This window comes from Takifugu rubripes, chromosome 12 (genome assembly GCF_901000725.2).
Source record: "Takifugu rubripes chromosome 12, fTakRub1.2, whole genome shotgun sequence".
NCBI lineage: Eukaryota > Metazoa > Chordata > Actinopteri > Tetraodontiformes > Tetraodontidae > Takifugu > Takifugu rubripes.
In genome coordinates this window covers 5,557,577-5,583,516 of record NC_042296.1, presented here as the reverse complement: position 1 = coordinate 5,583,516, position 25,940 = coordinate 5,557,577, and the positions used below count along the sequence as shown (strand labels likewise).

The 25,940-nt window shown below is 47.7% G+C and overlaps 1 protein-coding gene across 5 annotated transcripts; it reads left to right on the top strand.

The window, feature by feature from the left end:
* adcy2b (adenylate cyclase 2b (brain)) lies at positions 1–25,109 on the top strand. 5 transcript variants are annotated; one of them, XM_029845389.1, is made up of 26 exons: positions 5–589; positions 708–1,002; positions 6,027–6,224; positions 8,504–8,665; positions 9,397–9,546; positions 10,953–11,101; positions 11,939–12,050; positions 13,175–13,302; positions 13,762–13,920; positions 14,499–14,631; positions 16,668–16,844; positions 16,918–16,958; positions 17,047–17,127; positions 17,452–17,521; positions 17,702–17,799; positions 18,442–18,526; positions 19,269–19,409; positions 19,476–19,628; positions 20,096–20,280; positions 20,797–20,881; positions 22,128–22,286; positions 22,680–22,826; positions 23,094–23,201; positions 23,394–23,508; positions 23,593–23,717; positions 23,787–23,939. In XM_029845389.1, exons 2-26 carry the CDS (start codon positions 745–747, stop codon positions 23,937–23,939), a joined length of 3,372 nt encoding a protein of 1,123 aa, XP_029701249.1. In that variant the 5' UTR covers positions 5–589; positions 708–744. The 5 variants fall into 5 exon arrangements, with proteins under 5 accessions (XP_029701252.1, XP_029701249.1, XP_029701250.1 ...); XM_029845390.1 differs by having other exon boundaries at positions 703–1,002; XM_029845388.1 differs by having other exon boundaries at positions 8–1,002; positions 19,272–19,409.
* Positions 25,110–25,940: the final 831 nt, after the last annotated feature.

Sequence of the window (25,940 nt, the reverse complement as noted above, 5' to 3'; positions counted from 1 at the left end):
ACTGTACTCCCTCTCTCTCCTTCACTCTCTTTCTCTCTCTACCATACTTGCACACACACGCACACAGAATCTTGAGTCATACAACAGTTCTCCTCACATTAACTACTCTCACACATCACCATTCTCACATTTCCACTCAGTCTGACAGGCGCACGCACGCACATGCACAGTCCTCCCCACCACACCCCCTTTTCCTCTCGCCTTTCCCTCCCAGTCACACGCATTCTCTCTCTCTCCCTCAGTCCTGATCTGCACCTCAGCAGAGTAACATGTTGACTCGTTGCAGCCGCGGTTCAGAGCGCTAAGAGTCTGCAGAGAGAGACAAGAGGAAAGAGGAAAGAGAGACAGGAGGAAAGAGAGACAAGAGGAAAGAGAGACAAGAGAGACAAGAGGAAAGAGAGACAAGAGAGACAGGAGGAAAGAGAGACAGGAGCAGGCGGGAAGGCAGCAAGTCCTCATCTGACTGGAGGAACAGGTGGAGGGGAGTTGGGTTTCCAGCCCGTCATGACTGGACAGCGGCAGAGGATGCTTGGCGGACCGGTGCGGCTGCGAAGTTGAGATCATCTCACTCGGCGTCCGTCCTACAAAGGTGATCAAACTTTTTGCTGAACGAGAGGAGGCGCTGGAGGAGGAGTGAAGTTTATGAGGCAGGAGGGTGAAGGGGCCCCTCATCTCTTGTTGCTTTTGTGCACACCTGTTCAGCACAGCCGCGGAGCAGGGCCACCCTTCCAACGGCAGCTCCCTATGTGGCAGGAGGCACTGTGGACACGTGGACGGTACCTGCTGGAGAAGAACGATGGCGGGGAGTGCACGGAGGGGCCCGACGGCCTGGGGGACGGCTTCCCCAGTTTCCAGGGCGAGGCGGAGGGCGAGAAGCCCCAGGACTGGCTGTACGAGTCCTACTACAGGATGAGCCAGCAGCATCCACTGATCGTGTTCCTGCTGCTGATCGTCATGGGAACCTGCCTGGCGCTGCTGGCCGTGTTCTTTGCCTCGGGTCTGGTGAGTGAAGGAGCATGTCCAGAGGTAGAGATCATGGCCGAGGCAGATATTTTATACCCACTGAGGGAATTTTTCCCTGTAGAGGGCTGCAAAAAAAAGTAACTGTGCAACATTCATCAAAACAGCAAAAACAAAATGTGCTGAATGAAGTGGATTAAGGTGTGAAGTGGATTAAGGTCCTGTATAAACGTGAAAAAAGCACATGTGTGAATACGTGTGTGCACAAGTGGCCGTCGAGCGACACTTTTAACCACAGCACCGGCTCTGCCGAGTGGTTCGAGAGCGGGATGAGAGTTCAGCTCCCGCTTGCGCGCGTCAGTGCTTTTGTCGAGTTAAAAAGTGTTGTTTTTGGCTAAAACCACTCCAACGCCACGCAGACTATTGTTTCCTCAAGTGCTGTTTTTGTGGTCTTATGAAATAGCTGCACAAAAGGGAGCCCACTCACTGTTGTGGCTGCTGTTGTTTCTAAATTATTGTTTTGCTCCGGAGCTCTACATCATCTGTCGATTTACGTCGCTTTCCTCCCAGCATCGGCGTGCTGCGACCCCCCCCCCCCCCCCATCCCTCCCGGCTGTGTTTTAGAGTAGCTATCACCCCGCCTGCTCAGTGCGCTTCGGGTTGCCGTCACAGAACTCCCAGCAATGTTCAATTAAACTTCATAACAGGGTTGTTCACCGTGAAGCTCCACCTAAATCAATCGCTTTACTTCTATTTGAGGCAAATCAATAAACCTTATTGCCCCCAGGAGGTCGATTAAACCCTCTCCTTTCTTTGCCGCGTGTCCATGTTGTTTGTCAGGTCAGCTACAGTTTCCCATAAGAGTTTCCTGCCATTCACGGCCCTGGACCGGTTAAACGTTCCCATTAGGTTCGAATAAAAATCCCACACCTGACTCCCGTTGGTGGCTTTTCACCAAAGCCTGAGAAATTATTACTGCCTGGAGAAGAAGAATGACAGGAATAAATAGAGGTTGAGATGGAGGCTAGAGGCTGGGCGGCGCAGGGAGGGGGAGGATGTTGTTGTAAGTGTTCTGGCGTTATCAGCGAGCCGTCAGAAAGTCAACCAAAGCAGCGCTACGGCTCCCAAAATGATTGCGCGGCTTTATCTTTCCCCTCGAATCAGGGCTGGAGCGGGCCGACTGTCCCCCGCCCATATCGTGCTGCGCGCGCACGTGTGTGTGTTGGCATGAGTGCTCATTTTTTAAATGTGTGTGTGTGTGTGCTGTGTGTGAGGAAATGTCTCATTTCCTTTTAAGGTTTATCTGCGTTTTTGTATATATGATTCTACTTGTTGGTATGATGTGTGTGTGTGTGTGTGTGTGTGTGTGTGTGTGTGTGTGTGTGTGTGTGTGTGTGTGTGTGTGTATTCATTGATAGTTTAAGAGACCAATGTACCTGCTAATGTTGCACCGGAAATCTACATTTGCCATAAAGCTCCCATCATTTTAATCACTTACCGTTTCTCATCGATTCCATGGGTGCGTTTCCATTTACTGACTCCAGCTCTCATTTCACTCCATCATTTGTGCCCACTTTCTCCGCGTTTTCAGACCACTCGTTGATATTAACACGTAATTGGGTTCCAGCCCGTTGACTGTCTGATACATGCCGGGCGGCAGACGCAGGATGTTTGCGGAATAATGGATAATCAATGCGTTACTTAGCATCAGCAAGGTCGGAAAATGAAACGTAATTGGCGCGGTGACGTCACCGGTTCAGCCTTTCCCCTGAGCCGCGCTGGCTGAGGCGTGACACCACGACGTCAGAGGTGACACGGCTGGTTATTGTCATGTTTATTATCAGGGGTTTAAAGAGATTTGGTGAGAGGCTGATGTCATCGCTACGATCTTTAGCCTCTCTTTTGTGTGTGTGCGCATACAGGAAATTACTGTTTTGTTGTTGGATTTAAAAAAGTGAAGGACGAGAAGTCCTGAGCTCCGTTCTGATCGCAGTTGATGTTCAGTTATTTATAGGAAATTGATCAACGAGTTGCATGAAGAGCCGTACGTCATCAGCATAGAGGCGGGAATTGGTGTGAGTTTTACAGGAAATCCACCGTGTCGAGTCCCAGTTAGTGCCGGCATCTTTTGAGGAGATGGTTATCAATCCTCGATCCAAACTCGATTTTCTGGATGGGAGTATTTGTTTTTATCGCCCAACATGGGGACATTGGTTGTAGGTTCGATAAGTGGCATTTCAGTGGCGTTATCTGACTGGAGGCCCGATTGAATTATATTAGTGAACAAATTGGTCTGTAATTGCTGTTGGAGGCACTGAGTCTGGAGAGAATGACCTCTTAGTGGATCTGTCGCCACCTTTGACCTGTTTTATTACAGCGTCCACCAATTCACCGCCGACCTCAGAGACAACAGGGTTTTATTTGTTAAAAAAAAAAAGCAGACAACCTCAAATATATCTTAAATTCTGGCATATTTGGAGTTTTTGTGGCATTTCACTCAATAATCAGATTGCCAGCTCAGTTCCTGCTCTTTCCAACAGTTCTCCCACCCACCCCCCACCCCCCTCCATCCAATATACTAGCTGGATAAGCCAGACGGGACTAAAAAAAGAAATAATTGTTCGGGATAACAATGATGACAATGCAGTATATTATGGCAGGCGGGTACAACTCCCTTTCTTTGTGCCATGTCGAGGGAAATGGCTTTAAATGCTTTCAAAAAGAGGGTTTAATGGGATTAGACTGCCTACAATCAGAACTGTGCAAAGTGCAGATGTACCTCTGGATACACCGAGGCAGTGAAAGAGCGAATCTCCCCCTCTTGGTAACCTGCGCGCACTCGTCTTTGTGTGAACTTGCTACGTATGCAAACGGTGCAAGAGACCGGCGGTGGTCTCGCGTCCGCTCTGCAGTTTGCTGTGTAGCAGTAGCGATCACGCCTTCATTGGGATTCGGTCTGGGCTCCAGGACGGCCGTGTATACCTGACTTGGCGTCAGCAGCCGGTTCCCAAGGGACGCTTTCTCCAGACCCTGACTCACGCTACCTCCGCTGCTACACCAGCACGGTGCCAAGAGGGGGGAAAAAAAGCTCTCTTCCTCCATTCGCTCTGGCCAAAGAGCTTCTGCTGCTTTTCAACAGGCCACTCGAGTCACTAAACCGTCGGTTCGGCCAGAAAATCGAGGCGGACGGCATGTCAACTTCCCATTTGGTTACATAAAAACATGTTAAGAGAGTCAAACACATTTATCTGCCCACACTGGTGTTCATTTGGCTGAAAAAAACAGGTGTTATCTTACCACAGGGGCTTTGCTAATGTAGTAATTTCAATTGCTGGAGCAGAATAACTTAATAATGCGCTTTGTGGGTCCGCGTCCATTAGCATGTGGTCAGCGGTCTCCTTTAAAAGATGATGGTGATCTATAATTGAAACATCAATAAAAGGCATTTTCCTTTCCTATTTATCTTAAAGGTCACCGAATAAATGCAAATCTCAACCGATAATGCTACAAATATCCCCATTTCACAGCAGATTTTTAATCCTGTCACAGAAGTTTGATGCAGCGGTGGCGAGAAGGAGGAAAATTACTTTAAACAGCCAATTTTTTAACAAGGGGAGGGAGAAACTGTGACAACCATGTGAGATAGTCTGTGCTTTGTGGTGCTATCTACACCAGTCGGTGTGAAACAGATAATACCATCGAGATAGGAGGGAATCTTTAAAACCACAGCCAGATTTATGTCTTTAAATGAAATATGCATCACAATTAAGATAAGGATGAACCATAAACTGCACCTTTAAATCAGTTTACTGGCAAGATTTAAAGGAGCCACCTCATGATTTAGGTAAAAACATCCTATGGGCGGTGGTTCAGTCTGTAGGGGACTCAGCTGAGAAGAGAAGGGTTACTGGTTCAAGACCCTAAAAGTTAAGATTTGCTGGTAGTCCATGCCAGGACACATACAAAGAACTGCTGAGGTGCCCTTGAGCAAGGTACAGAAGCCCCCAAATGCTCAGAAAGGACCGTACAATGCGCTAGCGACTGTGTGAGTGTTACCTTACGTAACAACAGCTTTTAATATTGTAGAATCCAAGAAGTTTAGACTGGGTACAGCAGATTCCATCCACAACCCAGAATCATGACCTTTAGGTTGATTATAGACCCCTAACTGTCCCCAGGTGTGACCGTGTGTGTGAATGTTGTGTCTGTGTGTGTGTGTGTGTGTGTGACCAACTCTGAGCTCTTCAGGCTGTATTCCTCTAAATGAAGTGACAGGCTCCAGCATTCCAAGAAAATAAATGCACCTAAACGAGGTTCATAATGGGTTATTCACAGTGTGGCAGTGACAGTATCTTACCATGTGAGACATGCACGCTATGCTGCACTTTAGTGTGTATGTCGTAGTTTAGGAGATGAATGCACACTGGGAACATCAAACAAGGCTACAGGCCCTGATGTGGGTTCCGGTTGAAAACAAAGGGTGTGAGAGAGAGTGGGTGCGTGCCTATTTGTGTGTGTGTGTCTGTGTGTGTGTGTGTGTGTGTGTGTGTGTGTGTGTGTGTGTGTGTGTGTAAGATAAAAGCTTTTAAATGCTGACTTTGTGATTCAGTTGCGCATTCCCCGGGCTTAGGCCCGTCAGCCTGCTGTGGTCCCTTCATCTGTGTGTGTGTCTGTCTCTCCTAATGGGGTCCTCTACAGTAATACACACAATACTGTATGTGTTTGTACAGATGACATGAATGAAGATGGATCGCTGGTTGATTCCTCCCACCGTTGTACATAAGTGAAGCCGCGGTCTTCCACGTGTCAGCAGGGAGGTCCCGTTCACACAACGGCCCCCTTAATTGAGCAGAGCACCTCTGACACTTGTGTCCTCGCACCTCTTTTTCATGGCTCCATAAAACAAACAATAATGGCTGCAGTACATCATGGGAGAGGAAACGGGATCATGAGTTTTCCTTGACAAAGCTCTTGTGCTGTCTGTCTGTTAGAGGTTGTAGCTGACTCTCAACCTGAACAAACCAGTCTCTCTCTCTCTCTCTCTCTCGCTCTCTCTCTCTCTCCAGAACACTGAGGAACATCTGACGTTCTTGGTCACGGTTCCCACTGCCCTCTTCCTCTTCCTGTCCATCTTCATCCTGGTCTGCATCGAGTCGGTCTTCAAGCGGATGCTCCGCCTCTTTTCACTCCTTATATGGGCTTGTCTGGTCACCATGGGTTACCTGTTTATGTTCTCAGGAGGAAGACTCAGCCCCTGGGACCAGGTAGATATATTATACCGTGTATGCATGTTTTTAATGAGTACATATACCTTTTTTTACTTGGGTAAGTATGTCATCAATTGGACGTTTCACCATAAGCTCCGTCCACCTTTCACCCAGCTAGATTTTTATTTTTAAACATACAGACTAAGACAAAATGTGCTTCTTACCACGCCGAAAAAACCCCAGAGCTTTATGTATCTTTAATCGATAGGGCACGTCACTGTACGTGCGTGCGTGCACAAGCATGCACTCAAAATTAATATGACTTGTGACAAGTGTTAATGAGGCCTGATGAGAGCTGGAGGTGAGCAGATCAGCAGACAGACACATTAGTTTTCAGCGCCAGGCTCCTTCGCTCCCTCTCTGTCTCGGGAATCCTATTTTCTCATACGAGCTCTGCTGTCGCCCTCCATTCATCAAATTCCATTTTCTCTCCCCAATCTTTTGCACCTGCCTCCTCCTCATATGTCGAGAGCGCCACAACCCTCCTGGGCTCAGCCCGTCGTGCCCAAATTTCCACCGGCCCATCCTATTCAGTCCTTCCATTCCCTTCCTCCCCTACGGAGATATTTTTACCTCTGCCACCTGTGAGGGCTGCATCTATCCGAGAGACAGGAAGTAGGTTGTAGCGGCAGAAATCTGAGAAACACGCTGAAAGGAAAACAGCAGGAACAGGAGCTTGCTCTCAGTGGGCTGGATTGATTGTGATTACCAGGAGAACAGCGTGTCTGATGGAGCAGTCAGCCCATAAGAGTGAAGGTGCAGGAACGGGGGGCTCTCAGCTCGGCTCTATTTTTTGCCTGATGCTCATCCTCTGTCTCCGTGTGCGAGGGCCAACATCATCCGCTGTCAGTTAAGGCCCTTCCTCCCACCGCCGGGCTGCGTCACCCTGTTTGCCTGGCCTTTATTTAATTTCCCACAAGTCCACAGCAGATTGAAGAAGGCTCCCGCACCTGCTGCCCTGGAATCAGGATGCAGCTAAACAGCTATGCAGCTATGTCTGTGAAAACAATAAAAAAAAAGGATGCAGCAGCAAGCCACGGACGCTGTTGCCGACGCTGAAATAATGCAGCGGCGGAGCCGAGTACTCGGGACAAAAAGAGAGAAAAGGAGCCATGGAAGAAACTTCAATGAGGTGATGCAGGAAGCCGCCCCCCCCCTCCCCCCGCCCCCTGCCCCACTCTCTCTGGAGGTGATTGAGGGTGTTAGGATTCAGGCAGGAGCGCTGCAGAGATGGAGTGCTTCTGGCTGCCCGCGTGACCCAGAGGAACACGTCACGCCGCTGAAATTGACTGCCAGTCTCAATTCCCGCTGACCAGCTCGGAGTTTCCTGCTCAGGCCGCACGACTCGCCATTAGTTCCACGTCGGGGCGGGAATTGAAACCTTTGGGGATCTATCCGTCGGCCAATCGTTCGCTCACATTCACCGAGGCTTCAGCTCGTCCGTGTCAAATCCACACTGCTCCTCGATTGAAGCATCTAACCAGTAAATATGCAAGGCACAATAACCTTTATCTGCGGCTGCAGGCAGCATACTGGAGCACCCTGGGCCGTAGGCAATTGTCACCAGAAGCTCAGCAGCCAAATCTGCCAGCTTTGCTGAAAGAACATTTTTTTGTCTGCTGTTTTCCTCTGCAGCTTATGGGTTTAGAATCCCCAGGACCCCGGTGACCATTTCTATGTTTGCGAGAGAATACAGATTGCATTTTCATGCCTGGGGAATTTCATTCAGCCAGTGAATGTACACTTAAGTCACCGGTGGTTCCCATTGTTGCGGTTTAGACCCCATCTTAAGCTAAATGAGCCTCCGACAACACGTTCTAGAGCTAAAATAGTTTAGCTATCCTGTTTGTTTTTGAGCAGAACTTTTCCAAGCTCGCATTTTTCCCCCCAACCTGTCGTTCTGGATTCCGGTTTGCGCGCCAGCTCTCTGAACCTGAAAGATAGGGAAATAAACAGACAGGCAGGAAGGTCAGAGGTCATCCCCGTCCCAGCTGAAAGTGACTCTGATCCGTGCTGGTCGCCACCATAACAGGAAGGGTTGGACTTGACAGAGGAGGAAGTGGGGACGGATGAAGCAGGAGGTCAGCTTCCACTTATCAATGAGCAGTGCCTGGGAAACGCACGCACGTGCACGTTTGTGCAAGCAGACAGCAGACTGGAGGTCAGCCTGGGAGCTTTTGATGAATGAGACACAGGAAGCATCCACTAAACAACCGCACCATTTTCTTCCCCAGAACGCGCTGTTGACCTCTTGTTTACTGTGTGTCTGTTTCCAGGTGTCTTTCTTCCTGTTTATTGTGTTTGTTGTCTACACCATGCTGCCCTTCTCTATGAGAGGAGCCATCATCGCCAGCGCCGTCACCTGCACGTCGCACACCGTCACGCTCAGCGTCTTTCTGGCCGCCAAAGTCACGGAGTTGGAGCCGCTAGTGTGGCAGGTGAGTGGCACGGCCGCCGACTCTTAGCACACCCCTCAACGCCTGGGTGGTGCAATCGACAGTTTGCACAACATCCTCTTGTACAGCAGTTACAGGCGGCGCGACTCTGCTTCGCACTCGGACTTCCCGTTTTGACCCCAGTCGACTAAATCGCCGCGTCCAGACGCGATCGATGACGAAGTGTGACGTTTTAACGAGGACTTGGTTGGAAAAGGGTGAACCCGTCCTGTCGCCGTGAGACAACACATTCGGCAAATCCTCGAGAGGCAGATAAACGGCATTTTTATGTCTTAATAAACCTGCTCTTTAAACTCTGTCGTAGCATCAATCAGAGCAGCAACGACTCATTAAATAAAAGAACAAAAAATTACTTTTATGGAGACGGCAAACAGCAGCACAGGCCTGGAGAATACTGGCATTCAGGAATGTATAAATATGTGACGGCAGATAACGGTGGGCGTAGCTGAGGTTTCCAATAAAATGTGCATTGCTGCCTACAGACAGAGCATCAAGGACAACCTACTGATAAACAGCGCTGCATTTTAAAGAGCTAGAGGTTGACATGGTGGCGTTAAGAGTGCGCTGTGCCCTGTTTTTACAAGGTTGCACTGCACACAGGGAAGGACGTATGTTGAATAAACACTGCGTCTATAGGCTATCAGGAACCTCATGACATTTTTTATTGTGTCTCCCCCCTTTGTGCGAATGTATGGGCGGCGCTTTTGTGGCAGATCTTTGCAAACGTCATCATCTTCATCTGTGGGAACCTGGCAGGAGCGTACCACAAACACCTCATGGACCTGGCGCTGAAGCAGACCTACCAAGACACCTGCAACTGCATCAAGTCCCCCATTAAACTGGAGTTTGAGAAGCACCAACAGGTACACACCCCAGAAAAGTGTATAAGCTTATCCACTTGTTGGCTACCGGCTAGTCTATTTGTATGCAAAATAATTAAAGAGATGTGTGTGAGTTAATATGCGTTAACCTGTGATGGGCTGACGACTTCTCCCCCCCCGGGACCCGCAGTTCTAAGAAACAGTTTTGGTTTTCATTAATAATGGCAAAAATGGTTCATGATTAGTTCGAGCAACCAGAACATCAGCGTTCCCCAAAGCTGCTCACGTCCATGCGATCATTAGTCACTACCAGGATAATGAAAAACCTTGTATTAATAGTTCATCCCATAATTAAATTACTTACAATTAGGAGCATATGAAAGGCAAATCAGTTTCTTTGACATAACAGAGCTCGTCATAATGAATCTGTGAATTACCAGTAGATTAAATTGAGGATCAATGAGCCGTCAAATGTCAAGGATTGCGTTCTTTCTATTTTTCGCCTTTCGCTGCTGAGTGTATTGTTCTTTGCAACCATTTAAAACATCGTAACCACTCCATCTGTTTGCTCAGCACAGCTACTCCATCTCCGAATGGTTCTGTTTAGTGTAATTATGAGAATATTTGCAGTTTTGTCAACGGTGTGCAGACGGTCAGTCAGCTGTGTCAAGAGACATGCGGTGACATTTGCTTGACATTAGCATCTAACCTGGCATTAGCGATCTACACAACCAAGGAAATGACACATGAAATTAAAAATTAATAGCCATCTCTGCAGTAATTGTAGGGCTCTGCTTGTGTGTTGTGATGTATTCGGTGGTGTATTTTTCTCCACAGCTGAAAAAAAAGAAAACCCTTTAGTTAGTGTTTAGCAAAGCTACGTTTCTGCAGGCTGAGAGCTGTTCATGTTTCCCCCAGCGTGAAAAACCCTGAATGCAGGTGGTGGTGGTGGTGGTGGTTGGAGGGGGGGAGTCTATTTTTAGCCCCCTACTCTTGCCTCTACTTAATTTGCAGCCGTGTTTTAGGAAATGAGCCCGCGGTGTGTGAACAATGTAATGACCCTCTCTGCTGTCAGTCGCATTTATGAGTCACACCCCCTCGGGCCGCCATCCGCTCAGTCTGATATGCACTCACACAAACACACACATGCGCCAAAACTACCTCAAACAAGCCTTCATTCTAAATCTGAATGCGGTGATAAATTACAGCCTGTAAAAATCGACAACGCAGCTGATGACCTTCGTTACCTTCCCACTTCCCCCTTCTCTTTTCGTGCTCCCTGACAACTGACTCCATTACCCAAAAACACGTGTTGTGTGAAGCGGTCTGGAGGGAATGCGCGTCAGCCTGTCACCGGCTGCATCTGAAATCAAGTCGCTGCTGCAAAGAGTCAATAGCTTGATGCAAAACCTGCACCCAGAGACATAAAAGCGCGTCCTTTTGTCCAGGAGCGTCTGCTGCTGTCCTTACTGCCGGCTCACATAGCCCGGGTGATGAAGGCCGAGATCATCCAGAGGCTGCAGGGCCCCAACTTTGGTCGAACCGAGAGCACCAACAACTTCCACAACCTGTACGTGCAGCGACACACCAATGTCAGGTAGGCTGCATTATCCCCCGTTAGCCACACTCCAGCATAATTAAGGTTATTTTCTCCTCTCACCTCGGTGTTTTATCGCCCCCATTTTTTCCCGCCGTCCTCTCTACCCGCTGTCGCGTTTGGATTGCTCGAGTGCTTTTCTCGTCGTCTCCTCTTTGTCTATACTCTCTGCATACTCCCATTCTTTTTCCAGTGCTTCATTCAACTCAATTCAGAGTTAATCCGCCTCGATTGCGCTCCGAGGTCATTTCGCCAAGCGCAGAGGAGTCCACGTCCTCTACTGCTGATGGCGTTCTCCACCTTTGTAGGGCTCACAAATCCCAGCTAACCTCGAGAAGCTCTTTAAAAACCTGTTAGTAATCAGGCCGACGCTTCGCAGGGAAAACAATATTCATGCGATCTTGCACAGGTCCCAGGTGTGTGTGTGTGCGCGCATGTGTGTGTCTGCGTGCATAAATCTTCCTATTATCTTTCCAGTAATAAATTCTCACTCAGTGGGTTCGAGCAAAGAGGGCAAATTCCCGATAATAAAAGACCTGACATCTATGAAAAGGTGGCTTCGTGTTTCCCCCTGGGAGCTCCGGCAGTAACGAGCGCGGCAAAAATGACTTGAAAGTTATTCACGAAGACGTTTGGCAAATCTGCACCAGCTCTGCCCCAGATTCCACCTCGGATTTAAGGAAAATTGCTGCATCTCATTGCTATTTAAGTGTCTGTTAACCATTAAGAGACGCACAGAAAGAATGTTTTCAAAATTGGATTGAAGCGATTTAACCAAGTCTCACCTTCTGCATGAGGATTTGATGCATGACGAGGCTCTGCTCTGCTCCTGTGCAGTATTCTGTACGCCGACATTGTGGGATTCACCAGGCTGGCCAGCGACTGCTCTCCCGGTGAACTGGTCCACACGCTGAACGAACTCTTCGGGAAGTTTGACCAGATCGCAAAGGTAACTCCATGAAACATTTGTTCTTGTGCCTCGTCTCTTTAGCCGCTTTAAACCCCTTGGGGGGCACGGGGAGGGGGCACGTATAGGCGAAGGCAGGATGAGTCGCCACTTCATTGCAGTGGCATATGTGGGTTCGGGACCTTGCTCAAAGGGACCTCGGCAGTGCTCTGAAGGTGTTCCTGCACCTACCCCTACTACCAGAACACCTTCCATGTTTTGTCTGCACTGGGGCTCGAACCTTCCACTTCTCAGCCCAGATCCCGACACACTGAGCTACCACCACCCCTGTTCTTGCCCTTAGTTCTTTATTCAGTCCTCAGGTTTAGACTTTACTCTATTTAACATAGTAATAAAGACCATGGGCCTTGTTACAAGTCACTAATTAATGCATTTTTTTAATAATAATATATCTGTTTTCTAATAAATGTGTAAATAGTGCATACGTATGTGCCATGTACAAACTGTAAATTTACATGTAGCAGTATTACCTCAGAAAAAGTGGATTTTTTTATGATATATTAAAGAATTTGGCACATTTTGCGTGACATGCAGGTTTTCAGGGAGTCAAATATCAGAGAAAAACATCAAGTTGATGCGATGACAAAACCTGTCGCATTTTCTCCAATAGAAACTTCAGATATTAGAGAATGACCAAGAAATAACCAAGCCAATGTGCCGAGCCTCTGTTCTGCTGTCTATCATATGATGCCTGGCCTTTAAATAATGGCATGGCGTGCCCCGTGGCCAGTGCCGGCCTTGGTTCCGCACCTTCCCAGAGCGCTGTTCTCGTTTACAGCTGCGGGTTTCGCAGTGTGGGCCGGTCTCCTGGTCCCGTGGGTCCTCCGCTGCAGGTGTAAACAGTTGAGTCACCCTCTCTCGGCTTTTTCGCCCGGCAGCTCTGCCCTTCCGCCTGACGGAGCCGCCGTTACATAAACCAACGTGGCAAAGAGCCGCTGCACATCCCACAAGAGGGAAAAGAACTAATGCGTTAGCTGCGTGGGTGTATGATTTTGGGTTTCATGGATGTGGCTGTGTGAGGAGGTGAGATCACGTACCAGAACATGTTGGCGCTTCAGGACAAATGTACACTCACCCCTTTTCTATTTTCTGACCTCCTCGTTAAGGAAAACGAGTGCATGCGCATCAAGATCCTGGGAGATTGTTACTACTGCGTGTCTGGTCTGCCGGAGTCCCTGCCCCACCACGCCAGGAACTGTGTGAAGATGGGATTGGATATGTGTGAGGCTATCAAGTAAAAGAATACCAGAGATGTTTCTTTTCCTTCGCTTAGTTCAAACACACACACACACACACACACACACACACGCACACACACCTGGCACACAGATGAAGTGGACAAACTGAACTGAATTCTCTCTTTTAGCCTCTCTCTCTCTCTCTCTCTCTCTCTCTCTCTCTCTCTCTCTCTCTCTCTCTCTCTCTCTCGCCATGTCTCCCATGTGTGAAACTCACACACTGTGATGTACACACATCCGTTTCATAGAGTGATATGTTTACTTGCCACCGCTGACCTTTAATCGCAAGTAGACGATGAGAAGCCGTCTGTTGTTGTGTTCTTCTCACTCTGTGCTTTAGCGAGTGTCTCTTCAAAAACAAGCTAACGATGGATGACGGTGCACTATTAAAATATTCCAAAATGACCAAGCGCCCCTTGTAAATCAACCCTCTACTGTGTGCCCCCCCCCCACAGAAAGGTCCGGGACGCCACCGGAGTCGACATCAACATGCGTGTCGGTGTCCATTCCGGCAACGTCCTGTGCGGCGTGATCGGCCTTCGCAAGTGGCAGTACGACGTGTGGTCGCACGACGTGACGCTGGCCAACCACATGGAGGCGGGAGGCGTTCCCGGGTACGGCTGCGTCCTGCAAACCTGGCAGGAAGTGCACTGTCGTAGTTGACTAGCGCCGCCTGCTCGCTCAGCATTTAACATTAAATTAAGTTCTCATTTGCAAGCTGTAAATCAGACACCAGTGAGTCCCGACAGTGCCTTTACCTCCAGATTCAGGTCCGCTTGGTGTTAATTTCCCCATTTTATAACGCCGCGGTAACGTGGCGATAAAGGTTTTCCGATTATCGTGCTGAGCTGTGAGCTGGAGCTGGACTCATTTTCTGCATCGTTACAGTGGCCCGGGCAGTTCTGTGGTCAGGCCAGATTCCAGAAAGCTCCTTTGACCCATTACCTCCGCGGCTGTTATGCAGCCTTCGGGTCTGCCGTTCTATCGCTGCGGCAAATAAGGAGAAATTGGCAGGTCATTACGTGTGTGCTTCACTGAAAATAAGCTCCCCGCATTCTCTCAGTGGGCTGCTAATGGTTTGTCTCCACTTCGGCCTGCTGAAATGCTGTAGCCAAATGAAAGGAATCCCATCTGTTTCCGGCCCGTGTGATGGCAATTTAGGAACCTCTCCATCCTCTCTTTGTCCCTCCAGGAGGGTCCACATCTCCTCAGTGACGCTGGAACATCTGAACGGCTCCTATAAGGTGGAGCCTGGAGACGGACAGAGCCGAGACAGCTACCTGAAAGAACACAGGGTGGTCACCTTCCTGGTCGTTAACCCTAAGGTGAGGCAAGATTTTACAACCCAACAAGTCCCTCACTGGGAACTGGGTTGGTTCCCTGGTGGTGGTGGTGGTGGGGGGGGGATCCCAATTGTAGCTGTGGGAAGATTTTTAATATCCTCCTTGAAACAGCCGCACCACCGCAGCAGAAACTGCTCACAATAGAATATGTTTTGGACATGTCCTGTTTTAGATAATGATGCAGTGCAACATATTTTCAGCAGCACTGATTTAGCAGTCTTTCAGTGGGCAGGTCAGGTTTCAAATAAATAAAAAAATAAGCAAATAACAGCATATCCCACTCCTTCTGCCTGGAATAGGCAGCTCAACAGTTCCATCCGTGTCAACAGGTTCTCCCAGCGTTTGGTCAGTCTGCAGAACCACCTTAACGCCTGGTCAAACGGGGACACGAGCAGCCGGTAAAGGATGTTAAAAACATCTGCCTCTTTTATGAGCATCTCTAAGTAGGATGGCATCGGGAGCCAGTCAGTGTTTTTCTTGCCTCGGGAAACCTAAAATCATCCTTAACCATCCTCTGCTTCCCTGTAATCCTCTCCATCGCTTGGCTAAGATGCATCCATCTCTGAAAATATCTGCCATAAGACCTTCCTGAAACCTCCCCCAGGCGTCCTGCGCGTTCAGCGTTCGCTTGCACTTCGGGGGCGCTCGAGGGTCTCGGGAGCATCTCTGCTCAGAAGAATTACGGCCAGATTTTCAGCGTTATTTTCAACGTTGATTCCTCCAAAACAGCCCTGTTTTGTTTGGCTTCTCTCCGCCTTTGCAGTTCTCTCCTCCGAGGTCAAGGATTAGTGGCTCCGTTTCTGAATCTTGCAGGAAAATACGGTAAATTCATGCCGCGACCACAATGCTTTCAGCAGGGAAATGATCTGCAAGGATCCTTTTCTGTTGTTGTAGTTGTTGTTTTCCCTCCTTTCCATTCACGAAGGCTGAGCTACATTGAATAGAGGGACCTAATTTACTTTTGCTCTGTACAACTCCGGTGTAATTAACCAAACCAACATTCTTACTGTAGATGTGAAATGAACATCTAGGTGATTAAATTGGGATCCTTTTGAGATTAAACACCTTTGCCTTAGACAGTGTCGCATCAAAAGTGGAGAATATGGGGTTCATCCTTTTGTACTTGTTAAAAACAAACACAGGGTGCGTTTAGCTCCGGATGGAGGCTGCAGAGGTGCGGAGATACGGATCCATATCCTTTATTTCTTGTTTTTGATCAGATGTTTTGGAAAAGGCTGCAGGTGCTCAGTGACATTTTCAACAATGCCCCGCGTCCATAAAGGCCAAACGTGGAGCTCGGGTCACAGGAGGCGCCACGTCCACTGTCATTATCGCTGAGTGTCAACTGTCAGACTCAAGGGGGGCGACGGGAAACCAACACCGGCGTCGCTGACCACGTCTGTGCAGGGCGCGGCGCTTTCGGTCGGTCGATTATCAGCCGCTGAACACGTGCGACAGACTCGTGTCCCTTTGTTTTCCCCACAAAGTTTCCCAAAGCAAAGTTTAAGACATCTGGAATAGTGACTGTGGTTTTCTGCTGCTTTAATACAGTGAATCTTGATGATGCGTTTGAAGACGGCCACAATATTTATGTTGACAAACGTGACTATTCAAAGCTCTGCGGACAAAAAAAACATGTCTTCTTAGGCCCAGAGCATCTCTGCGGCACCAGAGTGCTTCATCATTATGTTTTCTTGTCACATACTTTATTAAGTAGGTGCAGCCTCCTGCACTTGGATTTATCGCTCAGACATTCTGAGCTTTTAACTACTTTATGATAAATTGTACAGCCTTTGTAAATAATAATGGTACTTTCAGTTATTGCGAGGTTGATGTTTCCAGCTAAATTGAGCTGAGATGGACGTTAAATCACTCTGATTTAGAGAGTGGGTTTAGCACCAAAAATCAAAGATTTAGAAACTCAGCGGTCTCTTACTGGAACTCAACACCTGGTTCACTGTTGTCGTGTGAATACATAAATTATTGTCCTTAGTTTTGCTCTATTATTGTCTTTCCAGACAGAGAGGCACAGCCCTCTGCTGTGTTTGCGCTCTCGGCCGTCTCTGGACAGCGGGAAGATGAGGGCGTCGGTCCGAATGACCCGCTACCTGGAGTCCTGGGGTGCCGCCAAGCCTTTCGCCAACCTGCACCATCGGGACAGCATGACCACCGATAATGGCAAGATCAACACCACGGTCAGTGTAACGCAAAGAGAACACACACCTGCACGGCCAGGCAGGTTTCTGAATGATCTGTTGCCTTTCCAAGGATGTGCCAATGGGTCAGTACCACTTCCAGAGGAGAGAGAGGTGAGTTTGGACGCTGCGGTGGCTGCAGATTCAGCGTCTCTTCGCACTGACCCACGTGCGTCTGTCCTCCGCTGCCTCTCCGCTTCAGGTCCAAATCGCAAAGGAGGAGGTTTGAGGAGGAACTCAATGAGCGGATGATTCGCACCATTGATGGCATCAACTCCCAGAAGTGAGTCTGGCCCTAAACTCTTCCATCCCAAGCTGTTAAAACTTTAAATTCATGTTTCAGAACGCCGTTTTGCATCAAAAGGCAATTTTCTTCTCGAGATTTTCCTTCCATCTATTTAAAAACTTGCTGCCAGGCAACTGGTTTTGTGATTTGATGGACACATCAATTGCATCAATTAACTCAATGGAAACACATATATTCCAGCAGCACTGTATAGCTACAATTTGCACATGAATAAGCTGCATTTCTTTCACTTTCGACATACAAAATTGTGGTCAGACACCAGATTTGACTAGTTCTTTGCTTTCCCTCTCCTGCACTTAGACAGTGGCTTAAATCAGAGGACATCCAGAGGATCTCATTGTTCTTTCACAACAAAGCGCTGGAAAAAGAGGTAAGCCAGCGCATACAAATCACTAAATCGCATTGTTTTGGGTCGTGAATCAATGGGACTGTATAGCTGTCAGACAGGAGTCATTAGGAAGTCCTCACAGCCGTATAGATCGCCTATAGTCACGTCACAACCTCAAACTCTTGCAGCCTTTCACCAGCTTCTCCTCTTTTTCCCCAACAGTACAGATCAACAACGCTCCCGGCATTCAAGTACTACGTCACCTGCGCCTGCCTCATATTCTGCTGCATATTCATCGTGCAGGTCCTCGTCTTGCCCAAGTAAGTCTGCACCCAATCACGACCACATTTAGACTGTGGAGCACCTCTACTCTCGGAGCGCTCTACCTGCACAGCGACCTGCAAAAAGCACTTGACACCAGCTGGCTCGTCAATGGGGCCGCGGTGGCGTTAAGTAGGTGGCGGGTCGCGAAAGGCAAGAACGCCAAGAGAGACGATCGAACGGGGTTGCGCGTCTATGATCAGCGTGCGCTGTCTCTGGGGTGCAATTATGCTAATTTGCTGCCTCTGGGAGGCAAAGGTGTAATTCAGCATCTGAGAGGACATTGATTATCTAAAACACGTCCCTCTCCCTTTTTGTGTCGTTCCTCCGTCGCAGCTTTCGTTTAGACGTGACATCGGCAAAAAATTCAACCCTCCGCGCTGCGTTTTTGTGTGAAATGAGCAAACTGCATTATGAAGCAGCCCCCCCCCCCCCCTCCCCAGCCCACAATGCATAGTTATGCTGGCTTAATGTAAAGAGATTACCGGTCGAATACATTTGAGCGTTCATTACATTTATTGCCTTGCGTGGCAGAGGGCCAACGTGGTGAGAAGATTGACATGCTTCCTTTTGTGTGTGTGTGTGTGTGTGTGTGTGTGTGTGTGTGTGTGTGTGTGTGTGTGTGTGTGTGTGTGTTGTAGAACTGCTGTGCTAGGGATCTCCTTTGGCCTGGCATTCATTCTGCTGGCTCTGATCCTGCTCCTTTGCTTCGTCGATCACATTCTGGTGGGTTTCATTGGATTCGTCAGGTAGACAGTAAGACGAGATCTCACACGTATCATATAAATAAGTAACCAGGGGTCCCCGAGTGAGTACTTTATTTTCCATACAGGGAGGTGTGACTGAAAAGAATCTCAGGCTGTGGATTTTACAGTATATTTATTGTGTTAGTAACAATATATACAGAGCAGAACACATGTTGTGTTCTGGCCTTTCTTCACAACATGACAACGAGAGTTCATATATCAATTTACTGAAGCACAGGGGACATCAGATAACGGAGGTGGAACACAGAAGGATGGTCACAGCAAAGAGTAAATGCAGTCATTATAGGTGATTAGGCTCCGGGTGCACACCACTGGAACACAGAGCTGCGGCGCACCTCATCAGAGTTTGGTTGTTTCACAAAGACAGATGAGGTTTAGAGAGCATCTTCCTTCCATCCTTCATCATCCCTCTGCTTTCTGCCACTGGCAGACACATGTCGCAAGGGTTTACTGGGTAATCAATAACTGATTTCCTTCCTAAGAGCCATTTTATGGCCTCCTGAGAATGTTTTATGTACCAATAGGTGTGACACAGTGATAAAGAGTTACCGATAAACCTTCCCCATCCCTTGAACTCTCAACCGTACATCATATTTATACACCAATTAGGTCCATCTCTGTTTTTTATAGCATCATTATGTGCATTTTCTTCCCCCTCCTTTCTCCTTTTCCTGTCTCATTCTGCAATGTTGCATCCTCAGCAGGGATGGAAAAGGTCCTTTTGCCCCCTCGCCTGGTTCCCTACGTCTTCCCCCATTATAGTCACCAATAACCCCTGGCTGCGGCTGGTCCTCACCATGACGACCACGGCCCTCATATTGGTGATGGCGGTCCTAAATATGGTGAGGAGGAAGTCAAAAATAAGGCTGTTGCCCGGAGCTGTTAAAAATCTGGTTTTTGTTTGCTAGTTTTTCGTGGAGGATCCCGGAGGATCTACGACCGAGGTCCTGACAGCGTTCCCACCTGAAGTCCTGATATCTACTCCCCCTACGAATCTAACGAACGCCAGCCTGTTGGACTACGAGGATGAAAACACGGCAGAAATCAAGTTTTACCTGCCCGTGAGTGCAGAAATGAATACCTATGTGTCATATAAACACTCGTAAACCCACGAAACCCGGTTAATTGTGAGGCTTTGCATCAATACAGCTGAACGAAGTATCCTCAACAGGATCCAAATTTTATTTTAGACATTAATGAATAACAGATGTGCTGTGTTTAAGAATTCATGAAGCTCAAAGACACAGCAGGGCTCCAACGAGCCCAGAGCTCATACATGAATAAAATAGTGACGCCAGTTATTGAAAATTATTTAAATTACTTATTAAAACCGCCAAAGTATCTCATTAAATACACTTGCCAGTGATTTCCTGGCAATTAATGTATTTGAACATGAATATTTGCATAGGTCGAGGGGTTATGAGAAGTTCCAATATTGGTCTTTGGGGATTTTATTTAAATAGTTATACTAAGTAGAACACTCGGATAAGGGTATTTAATTGTTCTGTACACTGTTCATCATCTCCAGTACTTCATCTACTGCTGTATATTGGGCCTGGTGTCGTGCTCAGTGTTCCTGAGGATCAACTACGAGCTGAAGATGGTGGTGATGCTGGTCGCCGTGGTGATTTACAACGTCATCATCCTCTACACACACTCCTCGTTGCTGGACGACTTCAGCAAAGCGCTCTACCCCGCGGAGGCGCTGGACAGGTACCTGCACAACGGTTGCTAGTTTGAATTAAGGTCAAGGCCGCGGACCCGAGGTAGGCAGAGCCTGTGTGACGGGCGCTGCTGAGGCGGTGCTGCTGAGGGGAGGCCAATGGAGTGGCAGAGCTAGACGCCTCAGAGTGGAGCTGAATTCATTCAATGCCTGTGACTGACAGCAAGTGTTGGGGAAAAGGGGCAAAAAATCCCATTATGTGAAAAAATTCTGCAGCGCCTGAAGAAAAAAGAAAAAAAATGTTTTTTATCTTGGTATTTCTGTTCCGTCGGCAAAGTGCTGGACGTGAGAATAGTTCCGCTTAATTTCAAGTTTGTTTCCAGGCAGGACGCACCAATTCACACTATATTACCTTGAAAAATAGCTCAGCACGACCAACTCTGCATTAAGGCCCAAATGAGGCTGTAAAAGAAAAACTTTCCACATTTAAAATCATCCTGGACGGTAAAACCAGAATAAATTAGTTCTCTGACTGCGTCTGCGTGATCTCGCCTTTCTCCACGCAGACCCGGAGTGCTGAAGGATCTGAAGACGATGGGCTCGGTGAATCTCTTCATCTTCTTCATCACTCTGCTGGTACTGGCCCGACAGGTCGGTGGCAGCCTTTGTACTGCGGCATATTTTATTTTACACCATGTTTTCTCCCATCCTACAAAAATAATACTGTATATTCTTTTGAACATCAGTGTAAGCTTGGTTGGGTGGCTGAGGCACTCTACAGTAGAACCGGGTCATCTTCGTCAGCTGGGGCGCCTCCTCCGTCTCTTCTCTGTCCACCCTCCCCTCTTCATCCCCACTGACACAGATCTGGTGCCTTTTCTGTTTTTAGGGGGCTCCCATTCATCATCTGAGCCCCAAAGCAGATGTTGGGGACAGAACACTCCCCCAGGAGAATCTGCTGGTGGAAGTGGGGCTCTGCTATCAGTCTCATTCTGGGTCATTACCAAGTGAAGGGAGGCCGGGGGGAGGTGTTCTTGAAACATAACAGCAGCAGTAAACTTGTTACTGTCATATTGTTACTGTCAGCTGCGCTCTTATTACAGTCTCATCGAATCTTCGCCCCGACGCTGATGGGTGGAAATTAATTTATCAATTATCGTCACAGGCCTTTGGCAGAGTGAGCCGCACAGTTGGAAGACTCCATCTTACACCAGTTCATCCTGCTATATTTACGGGCAACCTATCTTTGACCTTGGCGGCCGCATTTTAAGAAATGCACGGGGGGGAGAAACCGTTTTAGGAAAAACAGGCCGCCGCTAACGTTCCCTGAGGAACAAACCTGAGATGAATTCCGGAGGCTTCTGTACTGTTTGTTTTTTTTAAAACAGCATCTGAATGAGCCGTGTTTCCTCCGGCCCAATTTCTGCTCCCCTCCCTCTCCAAACAAGTGCTCAAAGTTGAAGTGCACAATTTATGCACCGCACAAATGCTCCGAATGGACGCGTTTATTTCTCTTTCCACCTCAGCTTTTCGACAATACAGCACAGAATGTGAGAGGCTGCGCTGCTTAACCCATGGCATGGCTTTGGTAATCTCTAGGGCAATGATATTAATCGCACACATTCATCACGTAGGAAGCAAAGCACATGCACGGAATATAGCGCTCCCATCAATATGCACGCACAGGTAGCGGCAGCCCAGAGGGAATACATGCCAACATAATGGCGTGGTCACATGACCACCCCTGGATCCCTGCACATTTGGGATAGATTTCAAGACACTGATGTGTGTTTTTAAAGCCCTGTATATATAGTTTTAATGCACAGGGCTATAGGTTGCGTCCTGAACACCTCAGCTCTCTGTGACTGACCCTTTACTCTGTGTCCTCCTGTAACAGAATGAGTATTACTGTCGGTTGGACTTCCTGTGGCGGGACAAGTTCAAGAGGGAGTGCGAGGAGATCGAAACCATGGAGAACCTCAACCGGGTCCTGCTGGAAAACGTCTTACCCGCCCACGTGGCCGAGCACTTTCTGGGCCGCAACTGGAAGAACGAGGTGCATTCCAGCGATTTTTCTTTGTCTGTCTATGGCCCGTCGACTGTCTGCTGATGCATGACGTCACCCCCACGCACGGTTCCGCCTGTTTCCCGAGCATACTTTCCACTCACTGCTCATCTCTGTAACCCTCTCCAGTGCTGTAAACCTTTGGTTGCACTCTCTACCCTCATTTCCTCTATTCTTACATCTGTTTCACTCTCTGAATCCAATTACTTTTTCCCTGCTGCAGTGACCCCCTCGCAGAGATGATTAAACTTTCGTCGTATGTATTTTTAGACTCAGTGTCACCGTTCAGTTCATAGATCTTCTCTAGTTCTTCCGAAACCGCAGACCTTTGCTTTCCTTCGCTACAACGCGCCCTGCTGTTATCTCCCTGTTGTTTGTTATCAGGACCTTTATCACCAGTCCTATGAGTCGGTGTGTGTGATGTTCGCCTCCATCCCGGATTTTAAAGAGTTTTACACAGAGTCCGATGTCAATAAGGAAGGACTGGAGTGTCTCCGTCTGCTCAATGAGATCATAGCGGACTTTGATGAGGTAGCTGAGATCATTTCACTGTTTTAACCCAATAAATCCCTGCTGGATTTTGTTAAATCATCAAATCATAAATCACGCACAGTTCTGTAATCACGTGAAATCTTTAAGTATCATTACTTTACTAAACAACAAGCATATCCTCATATCCTCATCAAACAAGTCGTTATATATTTGACACTTGTCATTATCATACATTAAATTATTTGGGTCCTGAAATTGAGCATTCTGTCTCTTCAGTTTAACGGCATTTGTTTCATTTGCCCTCAGCTGCTGTCCAAACCTAAATTCAGCGGGGTGGAGAAGATCAAGACCATCGGCAGCACCTATATGGCCGCGACTGGGCTCAACGTGACCCCTGGACCAGACTGTGCTCAGGTAGACCTTTGGGTGGGGGTTTAAGGGGTATTTTTGCAACAAGAGGCATGTCGATGAACACTTTTCATTCCTCACACTTTATTTTTTACAATAAATCCATTCTCAGCCACACCATTTAGTTATAACAACTGTAAAGTTAATAACAAGGTGAGCACGTGGGTCGGATGGGGCTCATTTCTGCACGTCCCTCAGGAACATGACAGACAGTACATGCACATTGGCACGATGGTGGAGTTCGCTTTCGCACTCGTGGGGAAGCTTGACGTCATCAACAAGCACTCCTTCAACGACTTCAGGCTCAGGATTGGTGAGAACATTCGGTATTTGCGAGTTAAAGCAGCCGACTCTGACTTTTATTGAGAGTGAGGTGTGATCTGCCACTTCCTGTCAGGGATAAACCATGGGCCAGTGATCGCGGGTGTGATCGGCGCACAGAAGCCCCAGTACGACATCTGGGGCAACAGCGTGAACGTGGCCAGCCGAATGGAGACCACCGGGGTGTTGGGGAAAATACAGGTGTGTAATAAAGATACAGGGGCACGGCGTTGACTCTCGGTAGGTGCACTGATGTGGATTTCTCCACAGGTGACAGAGGAGACAAGTCGAATCTTAACTTCCCTCGGGTACCTGTGCTCGTGTCGCGGCATCATCAACGTGAAAGGCAAAGGGGAGCTTAAGACCTACTTTGTTCACACAGAGATGACCCGATCTCTATCACAAGGGACCGTGATGCCTTGATGTCACCGTTGGACGAACGCTGACACTTGAGGATCAAGCGTCATCGTGCCCTCTGTCTTAAATCCATTACCAGAAGCCAGCAGAACAATGGATAAATGACTGTGAAGAACCACCCTGTCCTTTTAGTCGCTAAAATGGTCCTTCGCTGCATTGTTGTTCCAAGGACTGCGCCTCCAAGGAGCCTCTTGGCTGTCTAAACGAGTGCCTGACTGAATGGAGGCTTGTTAAATTAGTGCGGCTCTCAAGGACCCCTGTCACCCATCCGTACAATAGTTGTGGTGTGGAGCTAATTAGCCATGCCGGCGTTGCAGTGCTTCGGAGCCTTAAACTCCAGCAAACTGAGCTGCCTGTCAAGCTGTTTTTATATCTGCAGGCCAGTTTTCTTTTCCATTTTGTTGGAAATGGATGTTACAATAGTTTATTGTCATATAGAGCAGCTGATGCCAACAAGCCGCTAGCGCGATGGGTAGTTTGCCAAAAACCTGTGAATCGTATTTATAGCTTTAGAGCTGTGTTTGTGTCCCACTATGGTGTAGGTGGACTCAGGATTCAATAGGAATGTAGAAGTTTGTCTTTTGAAAACGACAGAGTAATGTGTGTAACTGTTCACTGCCGCCATTTTGTTATTCATTAAATATTTGTTTATAGATAGTGTAAGTCTGCATTTTGATAATGAATATAAAAGGAACAGGAAACTTGTTGTTTCTTTTTTAAATTGATGTAAACTCAATTGGTGTGGGTGTTAAACAAATCTTCCAGTAGGGGGCGCTCAACCCGTCCTGCACAAGCTAAAAAGTACCTTCATCTCTCCCTTGTCATCCTTTAATCTTGTTAAAAGTGTCTCTCTAAATATGTTATTACCAACAACAACAATTGCAAGAACCGTTTCAGAGAGAATTTTGAGTTTGTGTTCTGAAGAGGAGCAAACAGGAACCGTTCTGGAGTTCTCCTGAGGAGGGGCCACCGGTCACCGAGGATGTTGTTGGATTTGACACCTTTCTAGTACAAGACTGAACTTCTGGGACCACAAATTTCGATTTCCAGTATGTTAACTGGTTATGGACTTGACACACAGTTATAACCAAAGCTTAGCTGTTGCCCTGGTAACTCTTCAACGGGAGTGGTGTGGTTATAACAACAGTGTGGGAAAATAAATAACAGAAATATTCATCTTGAGCAGGAATCAGTCATCCACTCAGGTAACTGTGTGTGTGTGTGCCATAAACTCACTGTGTGCTCCTTTTCCTGACCTGAACAGTTCTTCATACTGATGAAACGGCTTCAGAGGGAGACATAAACCAATAATGTAAAGTTGAAGACAGAGTTTTGCCACCACGTGATTTAAAAAAAAAAAAGAAAGAAAGCTGTTAACGGGCTGAGAAATGCTTCTGAATTCAAAACACTCGCTGGCCTAGATTAAATTTCTCTGCCGTTTTGCCTATTTATAGCTCGTAAAGTCTGAACCGTTCCAGAATCAGCGGGAGAAGGTGTTATTTACACTAACATGACCATGTGGGCGACAGTCGCAAATAAATTAATAAATAAAATCCATTCAGGCTTTTTTTCCCCTTCATGTGAGTAACTGTTTAAAATGCGCAACAAAGTCTCCCCGAATGAAGAGTTTGGCTTTTATGACAGCTACCACTTCAGCAAAGTTAATGTTTGAATAATAAAAGAGTGGATTTGGAATGTTCTAAAGCTACCATTCAAGGAGCCCAAACAGTATTTATCCCCATTACTGAATGTCAATGCTCTTCTTCTTTTTTCTCCTCCTCCTTTTTCTCCTCTTAATCCTCTTTTTCTTCTGCCACAGTAACAAAAAAGGTTTTAAATTAAGTCAGACGCTGCACAGGTTACTTTGGTAACCTTCTGTTTGGCTGTCAGGAACAAAGCGGGACAGGTCGCCGGGACAGGCCACCATGAGGACACCGGGACAGGACACACACCATTCACTCACCCCAAGGGGTCAATATAGAGTCTCAGACCAGTTTAGTCTGCATG

Excerpts from the sequence above, each read along its gene's own strand:
- adcy2b (XM_003969010.3), top strand. The coding sequence starts at position 643 with ATGAGGCAGGAGGGTGAAGGGGCCCCTCATCTCTTGTTGCTTTTGTGC. Across the intron at positions 1,003-6,026 it reads TGTTCTTTGCCTCGGGTCTG|AACACTGAGGAACATCTGAC; the intron begins GTGAGTGAAGGA and ends CTCTCTCTCCAG. Across the intron at positions 23,718-23,786 it reads GGGTGTTGGGGAAAATACAG|GTGACAGAGGAGACAAGTCG; the intron begins GTGTGTAATAAA and ends ATTTCTCCACAG.